Source organism: Equus quagga, chromosome 2 (assembly GCF_021613505.1).
Source record: "Equus quagga isolate Etosha38 chromosome 2, UCLA_HA_Equagga_1.0, whole genome shotgun sequence".
Taxonomy (NCBI): domain Eukaryota; kingdom Metazoa; phylum Chordata; class Mammalia; order Perissodactyla; family Equidae; genus Equus; species Equus quagga.
This window is the reverse complement of record NC_060268.1, coordinates 149,283,901-149,297,540: the sequence shown is the minus strand read 5'-3', so window position 1 is coordinate 149,297,540 and position 13,640 is coordinate 149,283,901. Positions and strand designations below refer to the sequence as shown.

General features: G+C 40.6%; 1 protein-coding gene across 1 annotated transcript; it reads left to right on the top strand.

Annotated features, from left to right (window-relative positions):
• The first annotated feature begins 1,612 nt into the window (after positions 1-1,612).
• On the top strand, positions 1,613-2,056 carry LOC124234922 (phospholipase A2-like). The gene has a single exon (XM_046652544.1). The coding sequence runs from the start codon at positions 1,613-1,615 to the stop codon at positions 2,054-2,056; it is 444 nt and encodes a 147-aa protein (XP_046508500.1).
• Positions 2,057-13,640: the final 11,584 nt, after the last annotated feature.

The following is a 13,640-nucleotide window of genomic DNA, read 5'->3' as shown; positions in this document are numbered from 1 at the left end:
CAAGCCAAAAGTTCTGGGTATCAATGCCCCTGGAAGCAGCTTTCTGGCAGGGCATTGGTAGATAAGTGCCACCACCATTGCTGGATAAGTACAGTAGTTGCTGGATAAATACCCCACCATATACCTTGGTTAGGCTAAATGAGACATCGCCTCACTGTCTCTCAGGGTTCCTCAGCAGAACTGAGCTCCAGTTGTAGCTCATTTTTTAAAAAGACATGCTTTATTGGCTTCTACGTCTCATGTCTACTCCCTTACAGGTATTTCCTAGAATCATCTCCCAAATAAACAATTTACCCTAAAAATCCTTATCTCAGAATCTGCTTCTGAGGGAACTAAAGCCAAGAAAGATGGGAAGCCACTGGAGGAAATCCAATGTGTATTTTTAAAGAATCGCTCAGGGATTTCTGGCTTCCAGTAAGGATGGAGTAGTTTGTATTGGACTAACCTTCCTATCAATAATTATAAACCCTGGAAAAAACAAAAATAACAACAGTTTGAAGGCACTAGAGAGCAACCAAAAGCCAGCAGAAACAAGATGGGATAGATTCTTAAAAAAGGGAACTAAAGTGGATGAAATCTACTTTTATATAGATTTCAGTCTGCATGGTGCAGGACAGACGGAGCTCCAGCAGAAAGTGTCAGGTTTTATCAGGCTCAGGAGTCAGAATTTGGAATTCAGTGTTGTCACAGCAGCTGAAAATTGAAGGGAGAAATCCCAGAAACAGTGAGTCACAGAGGGGGAGCCTCAAATTTTCCATATAAATTGTTCTCAAATCCTTGATCAACCCCTGAGCTGTACGGGCATGGGAAAGACTACAGGAGCCCAGTGGAAAGCAACAACTGGGAGACTAAAGAAACTAAGCAGCTATCCAGTGCTGGAAATCCAGAGTTTGGAGTTCAACTCCCAGCAAAGTACAGGGAGTTGGTAAACACTTGGAGCCTTCCGCTGAAATCCAGAAAGACCACACCTTGGGAGTAAGGATTACATCCCAGTACCAAAAGCTATGCCCTAGAACCAAAGGCAAAGTCCAAATAAATCCACTGTAACAAAGGATAAGCTAAGCCTTTACAGGACCAAGGTGATCTGCCTCCTAGAACTAAATTCAATACTGTTTGCAAAAAGAAAACAAGCCCCATAATATCTGTGATGTATCGTTTTTCAAGCAAAAATTACTAGATATGTGAAAAAGCAGGAAAATGTGATTAAGACATGAAGATGAAAAAAAAGCAGTCAATAGAAACAGATTCAGGGGTGACCAAATGTTAGAATTAGCAGACAACAACTTTAAAATAACTTGACAGGGGCCGGCCCCATAGCTGAGTGGTTGAGTTTGCACGCTCCACTTCGGCAGCCCAGGGTTTCACCAGGTCGGATCCTGGGCGCAGACATGGCACCACTCATCAGGCCATGTTGAGGCAGCGTCCCACATGCCACAACTAGAAGGACCCACAACTAACAATACACAACTATGTACTTGGGGGCTTTGGGGAGAAAAAAGGAAAAATAAAATCTTAAAAAAAATAAGTAAATAGATCTTGGGGCCGTGAGGCAGCTATAAGGAGGGAGGCCATAGGCGGCTTGAATCCTTTCAGTCACCAACTTGACGCCAAGATGAAACTCCTTGTGCTGGCTGTTCTGCTTACAGTGGGCGCTGGTGAGAGCGGCATCAGCCCGCGGGCAGTGTGGCAGTTCCGCAGCATGATCCAGTGCATGATCCCCAACAGCAAACCCTATTTGGAATACAATGACTACGGCTGTTACTGTGGCCTGGGTGGATCTGGCACTCCTGTGGATGAACTGGATGCGTGCTGCCAGGTACACGACAATTGCTACACTAAGGCCAAGGAACCGAGCAGCTGTAGATTCCTCGTGGACAACCCCTACACTGAAAGCTACAAATTCTCATGCTCTGGCACTGAGGTCACCTGCAGCGACAAAAACAACGCCTGTGAGGCCTTTATCTGTAACTGTGACCGAAGTGCTGCCATCTGCTTTTCAAAGGCCCCATACAACCTGGAGAACAAGAACCTGGACAGTAAGAGGTGTAAAGCCTAAGCATCACCCCTGGAAACAGTCATCCCTACCTGCCTCATGGCCTTCACCCCACCCTTCACCCTCCAATAAAGCATCTTGTTGAAAGGCAAAAAAAAATAATAATAATAATAATAATAAGTAAATAAAATAAAATAGCTTGACAGATATGTTACAGTATTTATTGGAAGTGAATATAATGGGTGAAGAAAAGAGCAATTTCAGGAAAGATGTAGAAACTCTAAAAAAGAATCAAAAGGAATTCCTAGAACTGAAAGATACAATACTTGAAAAAAAAATTCATCAAAGAATCAAAGTAAATTTGGCAATACAGAAAAAAGGATTTGTTAACTTGATGACAGGTTAATGGAAATTACACAAACTGAATAACAGGGAGAAAAAGATTGGAAAAAAAATAGAGACTTGATGACCCCTGGGAAAGTATCAACTGGCCTAACATACATGTAACTGAAATCCAAAAAAATGAGGAAAAAAAGTGAATAGAAAAAAATATTTGAAGAAATATTGGCCCAAATTTTTCCTTATTTGATCAACCCACAGACCCAAGACACTAAGGGAACCCCAGGCAGAATAAAGGCAAGGAAAACCACATCTAAGGACATCAAAGTAAAACTGCTGAAAACCAAAAATAATGATAATATCTGAAAAGCAGTCAGAGAAAAAAGATATATTACATACAACAGGACATCCATACAAATGACAGCAGACTGCTTATAGGAAACAATGGATTTCAGAAAACAATGAAATACAATTTTAAAGTGCTGGAGGTAAAAAAAAAAAAAACTGTCATTCTAAAGTTCTGTAGCTAGAGAAAATACTCTTCAAAAATTACAGTAACATCAAGATATTTCCAGATAAAGGAAGCTGAGAGAACTCATCACCAGCAGAACTGCACTATTAGAAATGCTAAAGGAATTCTTTGGGATGATGGGAAATGGCACAAAATGGAAATGTGGATCTACACGACAGACAGACTGTAAGGCACTGGAAATGACAAATATATCGGTAAATATAAAAGACTGTTAGTTTCCTTTTCTTAAATACCTTAAAAGACAATTGACTATTTAAAGCAAAAATAATAACAATTTATTGTATAGTTTACAGCTTATGTAGAAGAAAAATAGATGAAAATAATTGCACAAGGATGGGAGAGGGTAAATAAAATCAAGTTGTGTTGCAAGTTTCTTACATTATATGCAAAGTGGTGGGATATTAATTAATTAAACATTCATTAATATCAATCTATAATAACAGTTAATTTAAGGTAGATTGTGATTAAGATGAAGAGGTATAATTTAGTCCCTAGAACAACCATCAAAGAAATAAAATAAAAAGATATAGCTAAAAATTCAATATTAAAGTAGAATGGAATACTAAAAAAAATTTTTAGTTAACCCAAAAGAAGGCAGAAAATTAGGAAGAGAGAAAAAAAATGGAGGGGACAAATAGAAAACAAATAGCAAGATTAAAGACTTAAACATGATCATATCAATAATTGCATTAACTATAAATGGACTAAACACTCCAGTTAAAAGTCAGAGATTGTCAGATCCAACTTTGTGCTCTTTACAGAGACACACATTAAATATAAAGACACAGACAGGTGGAAAGAAGGAGGAAAAAAGGATACAAACACTGAGTGTGTTCATAGCAGATAAAATATACTTTAAGACAAAGGGAATTACCAGAGATAAAGAGGGACATTTCACAATGATTAAGGAAGAGAATATAACAATCCTAACTGTATGTGCACCTCGTAATGGGGCTTTAAAATACACAAAGCAAAAATTGATAGAATTAAAGGGAGAAATAGATAAACCCTCAATTATGGTTACAGACTGTAACACTCCTCTCTCTCTGTGATGGATAGCACAAGACAAAATGTCAACAAGGTTATAGATTTAAACAACATTATTAAACAACTTGGCTTAATTAACATTTATCAAACACAGAACAACTGCCGAACACACATTCTTTTCAAGTGCACATGGAACATTCACCATGATAGACCAAAAGCTATGACCCAAACTTCAAATCAACAATAAATATTCTTTTTCCTAAAAAGCCTCCTGCCACCCTGCCCTACTGCTTCTCCCAGTTGTCCTGCAATTGGCACCTCCTTTCTCCATCCCTCTTTTGTCTCCTTTTCTGTTCCTTTATAATGATAATCAAGTTGGTTATCAGGTTCGTTCCCTTGACTTTGCTGACTCATGCTCTCAGAATCTCATCTTCTCCCTGGAGAGGATTTTTGAGGTATTTTCTTAAACAAAGACAGTTTCCTACCTGAGGGGAATTTTTGTTCCCTGCCGTTATTTGATTTTTCACTCAATTCTCAACTAAACTGAATTTATAGGCAGCTTGTTCCATGTCAAGAGTCCTGGCCATAAGCTGGGTCTTTGGAGGACTTCATGGTGATCTGAGGTCCTCTTACTCTCTCTCCCACCTGTGGGTATCCACCGTGGCTGAGCTGGGAAGACACACTCAGTAGACACACCAGAGTATGTTCAGCTCATAATTTGCTTTCCCACGTTGCTGCTTTGAAATTGCCTTATTTCAGGCAGGGGTGAATTTCCCAGTGGCGGTCATCCATGCTGTGATGATGTGCTTCCCCAGAAGAGGGATGTGGCTGATTCCCAGGAACCAGCAGTAGCGGACAAGCTTGGCTCCTAGAACAGACAGTGTGGCTCCTCATAGGCGGAGTAGGAAGGGAAGAGGCCAAGCCACAAAAGGAGCAGCCTCAGCAGACACTGGGCACACAAAAACCAGAGGCCAGTCCTCCCACAGCCGTACCATGTGGAGGCCTCCTCACTTGGGGTAGCCCATGTGGGGAGCAGAGCCACCAGTAGTATCTTCTACAGACAAGATGTAGCATGTGACCCACCCACTCTAGGAAACCCAAATTGGCAAAAGGAACAGCTTTTCCTAAATGAACAATATACCAATCCTCTAAAGACAAGAGACTTTAATATGTCTTCCTCCCTTGGGAAAGCCGAAGTTTTTTAATGCAGGCTAAGAATAATAGCAATTCCTGTACTATTTTTAGGCATTTTACTAAATATTTGTACATATATGTTTCCAATTCTCACAATAATCCTGTGTTATTACATCAGGTATCATTAACCTCATTTTACAGATTAGGAGATTGAAGACTAGAGAAATTAAGAAACTTATCTAAAGAATGCAGCTAGGACATGGTGGAGAAAGGGTTAAAAACAAAGATTATTTGTTCTAATGCCCACATCAGGCTGCTTTTCAATAATTCCGTTAGAAACAACAAAGAGATTCTATTGAATGCCCACATCTGTAATCCTAAAGGAAACTAACTTCTGGACACTTGTGGAACCTCCCAGCTTCACATATACTCTTGCCTTTGTTCTCATCCCTTCTAGTTCCCTGTTGTCTCTCGGCCAGATGGCTTCTGGCCACAGCCTTGTCCTTCTGGCCCTCTGCTTGTCCAGTTTAATACTTCCCGCTAAAAAACATGAGATCTGATTTTTTCTAGGCTCCAACTTCTGACACTTTGCTAAGGTCTTCCCTTTCATTTCTGATTTCTGATCAAGAGACCATGCCTAGACCCACTGTGATTTGTAGGACTGTGACAATTGACAGCGATAATGCCCAATGAAAAATTTAGCCCTTCCTACTTCTAGAACACACAAAGGAAATGATCTTACGAAGGCCACCCATTAGAAGCCCACTACTGGTAGAGTTCCTTCTTTTTTTCTAACAGATTTTTTTCTTTAGAGCAGTTTTAGGTTCACAGGAAAATTGAGGAGAAGGTATGGAGATTTCCCATAAACTCCCTGCCCCAACTCATCCTAAGCCTTCTCAACTACCAACATCCCCCAGTAGCGTGGTATATTCATTACAACTGATGAACCTACATTGACACATCATTATCCCCAAAGTCCATAGTTTACATTAGGGTTCTCAAGTTAGCGGTTTAAAAAAAAAGTCTTATTACGTCATCTTCTTCTTACTTAAAAACCTCTGATGGGTCTCCACATATCTTAGTGTACAGATCATCAGGATCAAGCCATCTTCTCCAGCCTCATCTCCACGTTCCCATCACATTGAATTTCCCACCTTTCTTCGAATAAGCAAGGTCTTTCATATCTCCATGCATTTGCACTTGTTTCTTCTACCAAGAAAACCCTTTTCCAGTGCCTAGAGAATTTGAGGCCCGGCCAGTCTTTCCTCAGAGCTCAATAGCTTTTTGCATATATCCCCATAATAGTGGTTCAGCATAATCCAATTCAACAAATCCTTCATGAGCCCCCAAGTGCTGGGTAAAGAACCAGGCTTTGAGGCCATGAAGATGAGGTAGCCAGTGTCTCTGTTCTCAAGAAGCTCCCAGCCCAATGAAGGCGGTAACACCAATGCTATCATCACAAACACATCCATCAGAAAAGCAAAATACAATTTACAGAAAAGTTAAATACTCAAAGAGGAGAAAGTTCAACCCAATCTGGGGAAGTCAGGGAAACCATCACAGAGGTGGATGACATGAGCACAACTGGATGAGTATGAATCTGTGGATGGATGGGGTAAGGAGGGAACTGGTAGAGAGAATATTCCACAAGAGTATTCTTACATAAAGTCAACAAGGTAAACGTGCAAGTATTTCTTATCATTTCTTGACGAGAAATGAGAGTGGGGCTATTTCATCTACAGAATCCATTACAGAATTCTGTACCAGATATACACCTAGAATAAATAGAATCAAAACTTAACTGTGTAAAATGTAAGATGGGGCACAATATTTCTTTATCAAAAGAGATTATCGCAATCTGCTCTCATGGGATCATATATAAGAACTAACATTTGGACCAAAGGAATTATGAGTGAATTCTACAAATCAGAATACAGCATTGAAGCAGACAAAAAGATCAGAATTCAGTAAGCCACCCGGGGTGGTTGTTGATGTGGCACTCCACAAGCAACATGGATCATTTGAAAAACAATCTATTAATAAGATAAGAATGTACCTGTTGCCAAAAAAAAAAAAAAAAAAGGAAACTATACAAACAGTGGGTAGTTTTCATCACATCATGAAGAAAGATGAAAATGAGAAATTTGGGGTTTTGTGTCTTGCTTCCAACTGACTTTTGCCCATGCTTTGCTACTCCTCTTGCTGTCCCAGCTATGCAGTTGAGGATTCATCACCAAGCACAGAGAATAATCAGAGCCAGAACTAGCCTCACAGTGTGTCCTGATGGAGATGCTAGGGGCATGTGCTTAAACAAGTAAATTAAAATGATTTCTCAACAGTGGTGGCTCCAGGATTTCAGCATATGAGTGATTTGGTGACAATAATCTAGTTGGAAGGGTGAATTGGGGGCTTTTCTAAAGAGCACTATTTGTACGTAGATTGTTTATTGGGAGGAGTAGTTTTGTGAGGGTTAACAGAGCTCATGGGGAAACGAAAGCCCCAATCCATCCCGTGCCACACGAGCCATCTCAGGTACCACTACTGTTTATCAATCACCAATCATCTTTTCAAAGGAATGGTCTGTGCCACTGCTCCTCCTTCTCCCATCTCTCCTTCAAGCCAGTTTTACTTCCTCCACTGAGGTCATTTTCTCAAAGGTCAGCAATAACCTCTATTAAACAAACAAACCAAAATGGCATTTTCAGTTTTTGTTCTCTTCAACCTCTCTACAGAATTTATATTCTGACCATGGAATTTATAATCTTCCTGAAACTCTCCCCACAGTGCCAACCTTGGCTTCCATGGTAACAGATATGTAGTTCTTTTTTTCTGTCCTTTCCCAATTCTTACTCTCCATTCTCTACCCCATCCCCAACACACACGAGAATTTTTGAAAGTTAAAGCTTGGCCTCCTGTTATTCTTTCACTTCAGTACCTAGTTTGGGATTCACCTCTGTTGAAGGCTTTTATGGTCACCTTCATGCAGAGGACACTGAAAACCTTCACAGTTTTGAAGAGTCAAAAGAACTTTCTTGCTATTTCTTGTCATATTGCATTGTCTAGGATTTCTAGTCTAATGCTGGCAGTAAAATGATATGGGCATCTTTGACTATTTCTAACTATAGTGGGAAGACTTCTAATGCTTTATCATTTAGCATTATTAGTATAGATTTCTAGTAAATACCCTTTATCAGTTTGAGGAAGTTAGCTTCTATTCCTATTTTACTGAAAGTTTGATGTTTCTTTGTTTGCTTGCTTTGGAGCTGTTTTGCTTTTTTTGTGGTAAAGTAGACATTACTTAAAATTTACCATTAGTAACATTAAGTACATTTACAGTGTTATGCAACCATCACCACCATTTAGTTCCAGAACATTTTCATCACCCCAAAAGGAAATCCATGGCCAGTAAGCAGTTGTTCCCCTTTTCTTCCTTGGAAACCATTAATCTGCTTTATGTCTCTATGGAATTGCATATTCTGAATATTTAATATAAATAGAATCATATAATATTCATTTAAATACATATGAAAATAAAATATTCCTTTCCATACATATGAGTCATAAAATATGGCCTTTTGAGTCTGGTTTCTTTCACATAGCATAATGTTAAGGTTCGCCCACATTGTAGCATGTATCAGTGCTTTATTTCTTCATTCAAATAGTGTTTTGTTTATCCATTTGTCAGTTGATGGACATTTGAGTTGTTTCCATCTTTTAGCTATTGTGAATAGTACTGCTATAAACATTTGTGTATGTATAAGTTCTTGTTTCAACACCTCTTTTCAGTTCTTTCGGGTATACACCCAGGAATGAAATTATTGTGTCATGCAGTAATTCTACGTTTGTTTACTAAGGAACTGCCAAACGGTTTTCCACAGTGTTTGTACCATTTTACAGTCCACCAGCAATGTAGGAGAGTTCCAACTTCTCCACATCCTTGCCGACACTTGTTATTTTCCTTTTTTTATTATTATAACTGTGCTAGTGGGTGTGAAGTGGTCTCTCATTGTGCTTTTGATTTGCATCTCCCTAATCCCTAATGATGTTGAGCTTGTTTTCATATACCTGTTGCTCATTTGTATATCTTCTTTGGGGTAATACCTACTCAAATCATTTGCCCATTTTTTAATTGAATTGTTTGCCTTTTTGTTATTCAGTTGTACAAGTTATTTATATGTTCTGAATACTAGGCCATTGTCAGATATATGATTTGCAAATATTTTCTCCCATTCTATGGGTTGTCCTCTCACTTTTTTGATGGTGTCCTTTGATGTATAAAAGTTTTTAACTTTAACGAAGTCCAATTTATCTAGCTTTTCTTTTATTGCTTATGCTTTTGGTATCATATCTAAGAAATCACTGCCAAATCCAAAGTCATGAAGACTTTCTCCTGTTTTCTTCTAAGAGTTTTATGATTTTTCCTCTTATATTTAGGTCTTTTATCCATTTTAAGTTAATTTTTGTATATGGAGTAAGATAAAGGTTAACTTTCTTCTTTTCCTTGTGGATGTCCAATTGCCCCAGCACCATTTGTTGAAGAGACTATTTTTCCCCCATTGAATGACCTTGGCACCATTGTCAAAAACAAATTGATCATGGATGTTGGATATATTTCCAGACTCTCAATTCTACTCCATTGATCTATATTTTTATCCTTGTACTAGGACTACACTGTTTTTATTACTATAGCTTTAATATTGGGAAATAAGTTTTGAAATTGGGAAGTATAAGCCCTCCAATTTTGTTCTTCTTTTTCAAACTTGTTCTGACTATTCGAAGTCCTTTGCAATTTCATATGAATTTTAGGATCAGCTTCCCCATTTCTGCAAAAAAGGAACATTGGAATTTTGATAGTGATTGCATTGAATCTGTAGATTTCTTTGGGTGGTATTGCCATCTTAACAATATTAAGCCGTCTGATACATGAACACAGGATGTCTTTCCAATTATTTAGGTCCTCTTTAATCTCTTTCAGCAATGTTTTATAGTTTTCACTGTACAAGTCTTGCATCTCTTTGGCTAAACTAATTCCTGATGCAGGGTCGGTGAGCCAAGGAGTCAAAAGAAAGATTTCTTGGACTCTCAAGATCTGGCGGTAGTGCTCTTTTATTTAAAGAATAGTGTGGAATAGCATGGGAACAGGACCCATGGGCAGTCAGGCTGCTGTGTGGGGACAGGGCCCACGGGCAGGAGGAGCCGCTGCTGCTGACACCGCTACTGCTGCAAACATGAGTGGAGAGTAAGGCTAAATTTAAGGCATAGGTATGTGAGCCATCTCTTTACAAGACAAAGGAAAGAACATGTAAAAAAGTTAAAATGGTAGCAGTGCAGGTGGGCTCTGGCCATTGGGTGGTCCCACAACTTTTAGATAAGAATCAAATCGGATTAATTAAAGGCCAGAAGCCACCACCCTAAATCAGTTACATGAGGTTGCCAGACAGCAACCAACTTAAGTTCTTGCCTTTGGCATTGATTAAGAGTTTCTAGAGACAAGCTCATCTCCCTTCTTCCTGGCACAGAGAGGGAGGCATCCCCACAGATGGGGGTTTCCCCCAAAAATGCAAATGTCTCCCAGCAAAGGGCAAGCAAACTCTGCTCCTCGGAGCCTGCCTCTCATCTGCAGTTTTAAAAGTAGCCAGCCTAAAAATCCTCATCAATTCCTACATATTTTGTTCTTATTTGTTTGTTTGTTTTTAAATACAAGAAAAAAATATAGGGGCTGGCCCGGTGGTGCAGCGGTTAAGTTTGCACATTCTGCTTCTCGGCAGCCCGGGTTTGCCAGTTCAGATCCTGGGTGTGGACATGGCACCGCTTGGCAAAGGCCATGCTGTGGCAGGCGTCCCACGTATAAAGTAGAGGAAGATGGGCATAGATGTTAGCTCAGGGCCAGTCTTCCTCAGCAAAAAGAGGAGGATTGGCAGTAGTTAGCTCAGGGCTAATCTTCCTCAAAACAACAAACAAAAAAAAAGAAAAAATGTAAATTTTACTAAATGCTTTTCTCAGTCTGTGATCTATGGTTTTTCCTTTAATTTGTTAATATAGTGAACTACCTGGATACATTTCCTAAAATTGAACCATCCTTGTAACCCTGGCATAAACCTTACTTGATCATGAACCACTATGCTTTTCTAACACTGCTGGATGGAGGAGGGAAAGGATAAAAAAGTAAAGATCAGAAAAATGAGAATCAAAGTTACAAGCTCAATGACTGATTGGATGTAAAGACTGAAGAATAACCAAGAATGGTGCCTATATTCCTGGTTTGAATAACCGCGTTGACAAGAGTGCCATTCACTCAGATGAGTGGGAATGTATTTGAGAAGAAGATCAATTGTGCTGAGGACACATTGTGTTTGGATGTCTTTGGGACATCCAAATGTGTTCAAAGGGTAGGTGCCAGGGAGTTTAGAATATTGACATGAGATTGTTTAAAATAATGGGCCCTGAACTCTCAACTGGAAAAGGAAGTGAAAATAAGAGTGGGGTATACCAGGTACTGTTAGTGGTTTACTCAGTACCCATTATCCCCTTCTTCCTAATAAAATGCTGATTTCATTGGAGAGACCAAGCTTTAAAAACAGTCGAAACACCAACTTTATTTCTCAGTCTGCCTTGCAGCTAGGGGTGGTCTGTCATTTGACACAGTCTGGCCAAAGAGACAAAAGCAGCATTATTGGGTGGGGCTTCCAGGAAAGCTCTTTTGAAAAGAGCTGATGTGTAGGGTCTAAGCCCCTCTTCCAGAAAAGCACAATTGAAATAAAACTGGTTTGCATAGTGACTCATTTGGGGTGATGGAGTCTGCTCCGGTGGCCAGCACATCTGAAAGGGATTTGGGAGAAAGAGCCTATTTCCTACTTAATTCTTGGTTAGAGAATCTAATAAATGGGATGACTAAGCACCATTGGAATCCAAAGTTCTGAAGAAACGCTCTTATTTGCCAGATCCATCCATGCCTATTCAAAGTGCTCAACTCTGAATAGGAGACTCCTCCCTCACTATGGGGTAGGGGGCAATATCGGGTGATAATTCAGAGCATGGGTTTTACAGATGCAGGTGGACCTGGATTTAGGTCTCAGCTCTGCAAGCTCTATGGCATTACTTAGCCTCTCTGAACCTCAATTTCCCCACCAGTAAAATGGTGATCATGACAGTTCTCACCTTGTAAGATTGTCGGGGTGTAAAGAATGAAATGCAATGATACGTGTAAAGTATATGGCACGGTACTCAAATATTAGCTGTTGTTATACTTTACTATTATTATTACCTATATGTCAGTTTATGTTAAAGTAGCTATTGCATTTTAAAAAAACAGTGATGTACTCAGGAAAGTCCTTCATTTGGGTTAACTGAGTGGACAGTATCATTGGTCAATACTCAAGGACGTGATTGTGGCACCTAACGACTGTAGAGCCTCAGGGCAAAGTAGTTCGAAGCTTTGGGTATAACTGTCTACCTTGAATGTAGAACTGGCCTCTGCTGAGTGGTGGGGAAGTCTAGACCAAGTGAGAGGACCAAGAGTGGGGTCACACTCCAAGGAAGGGAAAGGGAGGGGTGAACCTCAACGGAGACAAGGTGACCAGACAGGGACAAAATGGCCTTCTCCTCTGTCTGTGTGCCCAAGACACTGACCCAACTGCTGATCCACAGCAACAGACAGGGGCAGAGCCCTGGCCTCCCTCAAAGACAGATACATCCTCCATCCTTAGGCGATGAAGTAGTTTTTGGTGGAAACAGGCTTTTCCTGAGGTGACTAGAAAGTCGGCACAAGAAACTTTAGGGTTCTAAAAGGAAATGGGCTTCTTCCTTCAGGACTCCAAGGCATGGGCAACCTGAGAAGAAGCACAGCGTGACCTGAAGCTTATACAGGGCATCTGGGCTTGGGAAGATCAGCTCTCTCCAGAGGCTAGGGGTGTCACAGAAGACTTGACTGGGAATGGGGCTAATCGTGACAGGCTAGGGGGTAGGGATGACCAGGCCACATAAGAAGGGGAAATGCCTGAACACAGGGCCTTCCCTGGTGTAGCAGAGGATGTCAGCGTTCTGTCCAGACCTGCTCGGATGCCAACACCATCTCCGGCACACTGGCTCCCAGTGGACTTTCATTCCCAGGAGCACCTGTGCTTCTTTGATGGAGGGCTCCCCTCGGGCTGTTAGAATTGCTTTCCCCCGGTGCCTTGGAGAGCCAGGAGTGCCCAGGAATTTATGTCTCCTTGGAGGCAGCCCTTAACGAATGACAATTACTCCTGAACAGGACAATCCAGGAGTGACCTACATATCTCAGAGTGCCCCTGGGGTTTCGATCCAAAGTGAACCTCTGTGGGACTCTGCTTGAGAGACCACCCTTGGTTGGCTTCCTCCTCTCCCTGCCCTATTCCTAACTCCCTCTGGTTTTTCCTGGGAACACTTGTGAACAAATCACTTGACAAGGCTCTTCCATATCTCAGCGTTTGTGTGAGAGGAACAGTGCCTCACAGCAGTGGTGCCCACCACTATGCTGCTCACAGGTGCACGGTAAATGTTTAGAAAGAGACAGACAGACAGAGGGACATTCTGTCATGACCTGACCCACTTTTGTCCATAGACAAGAAGCCAGGTCTGGCCAGGACAGCATATGGTCAGAAGAGAAGGCTTACTCCAGAAAAACCATTGTAACCT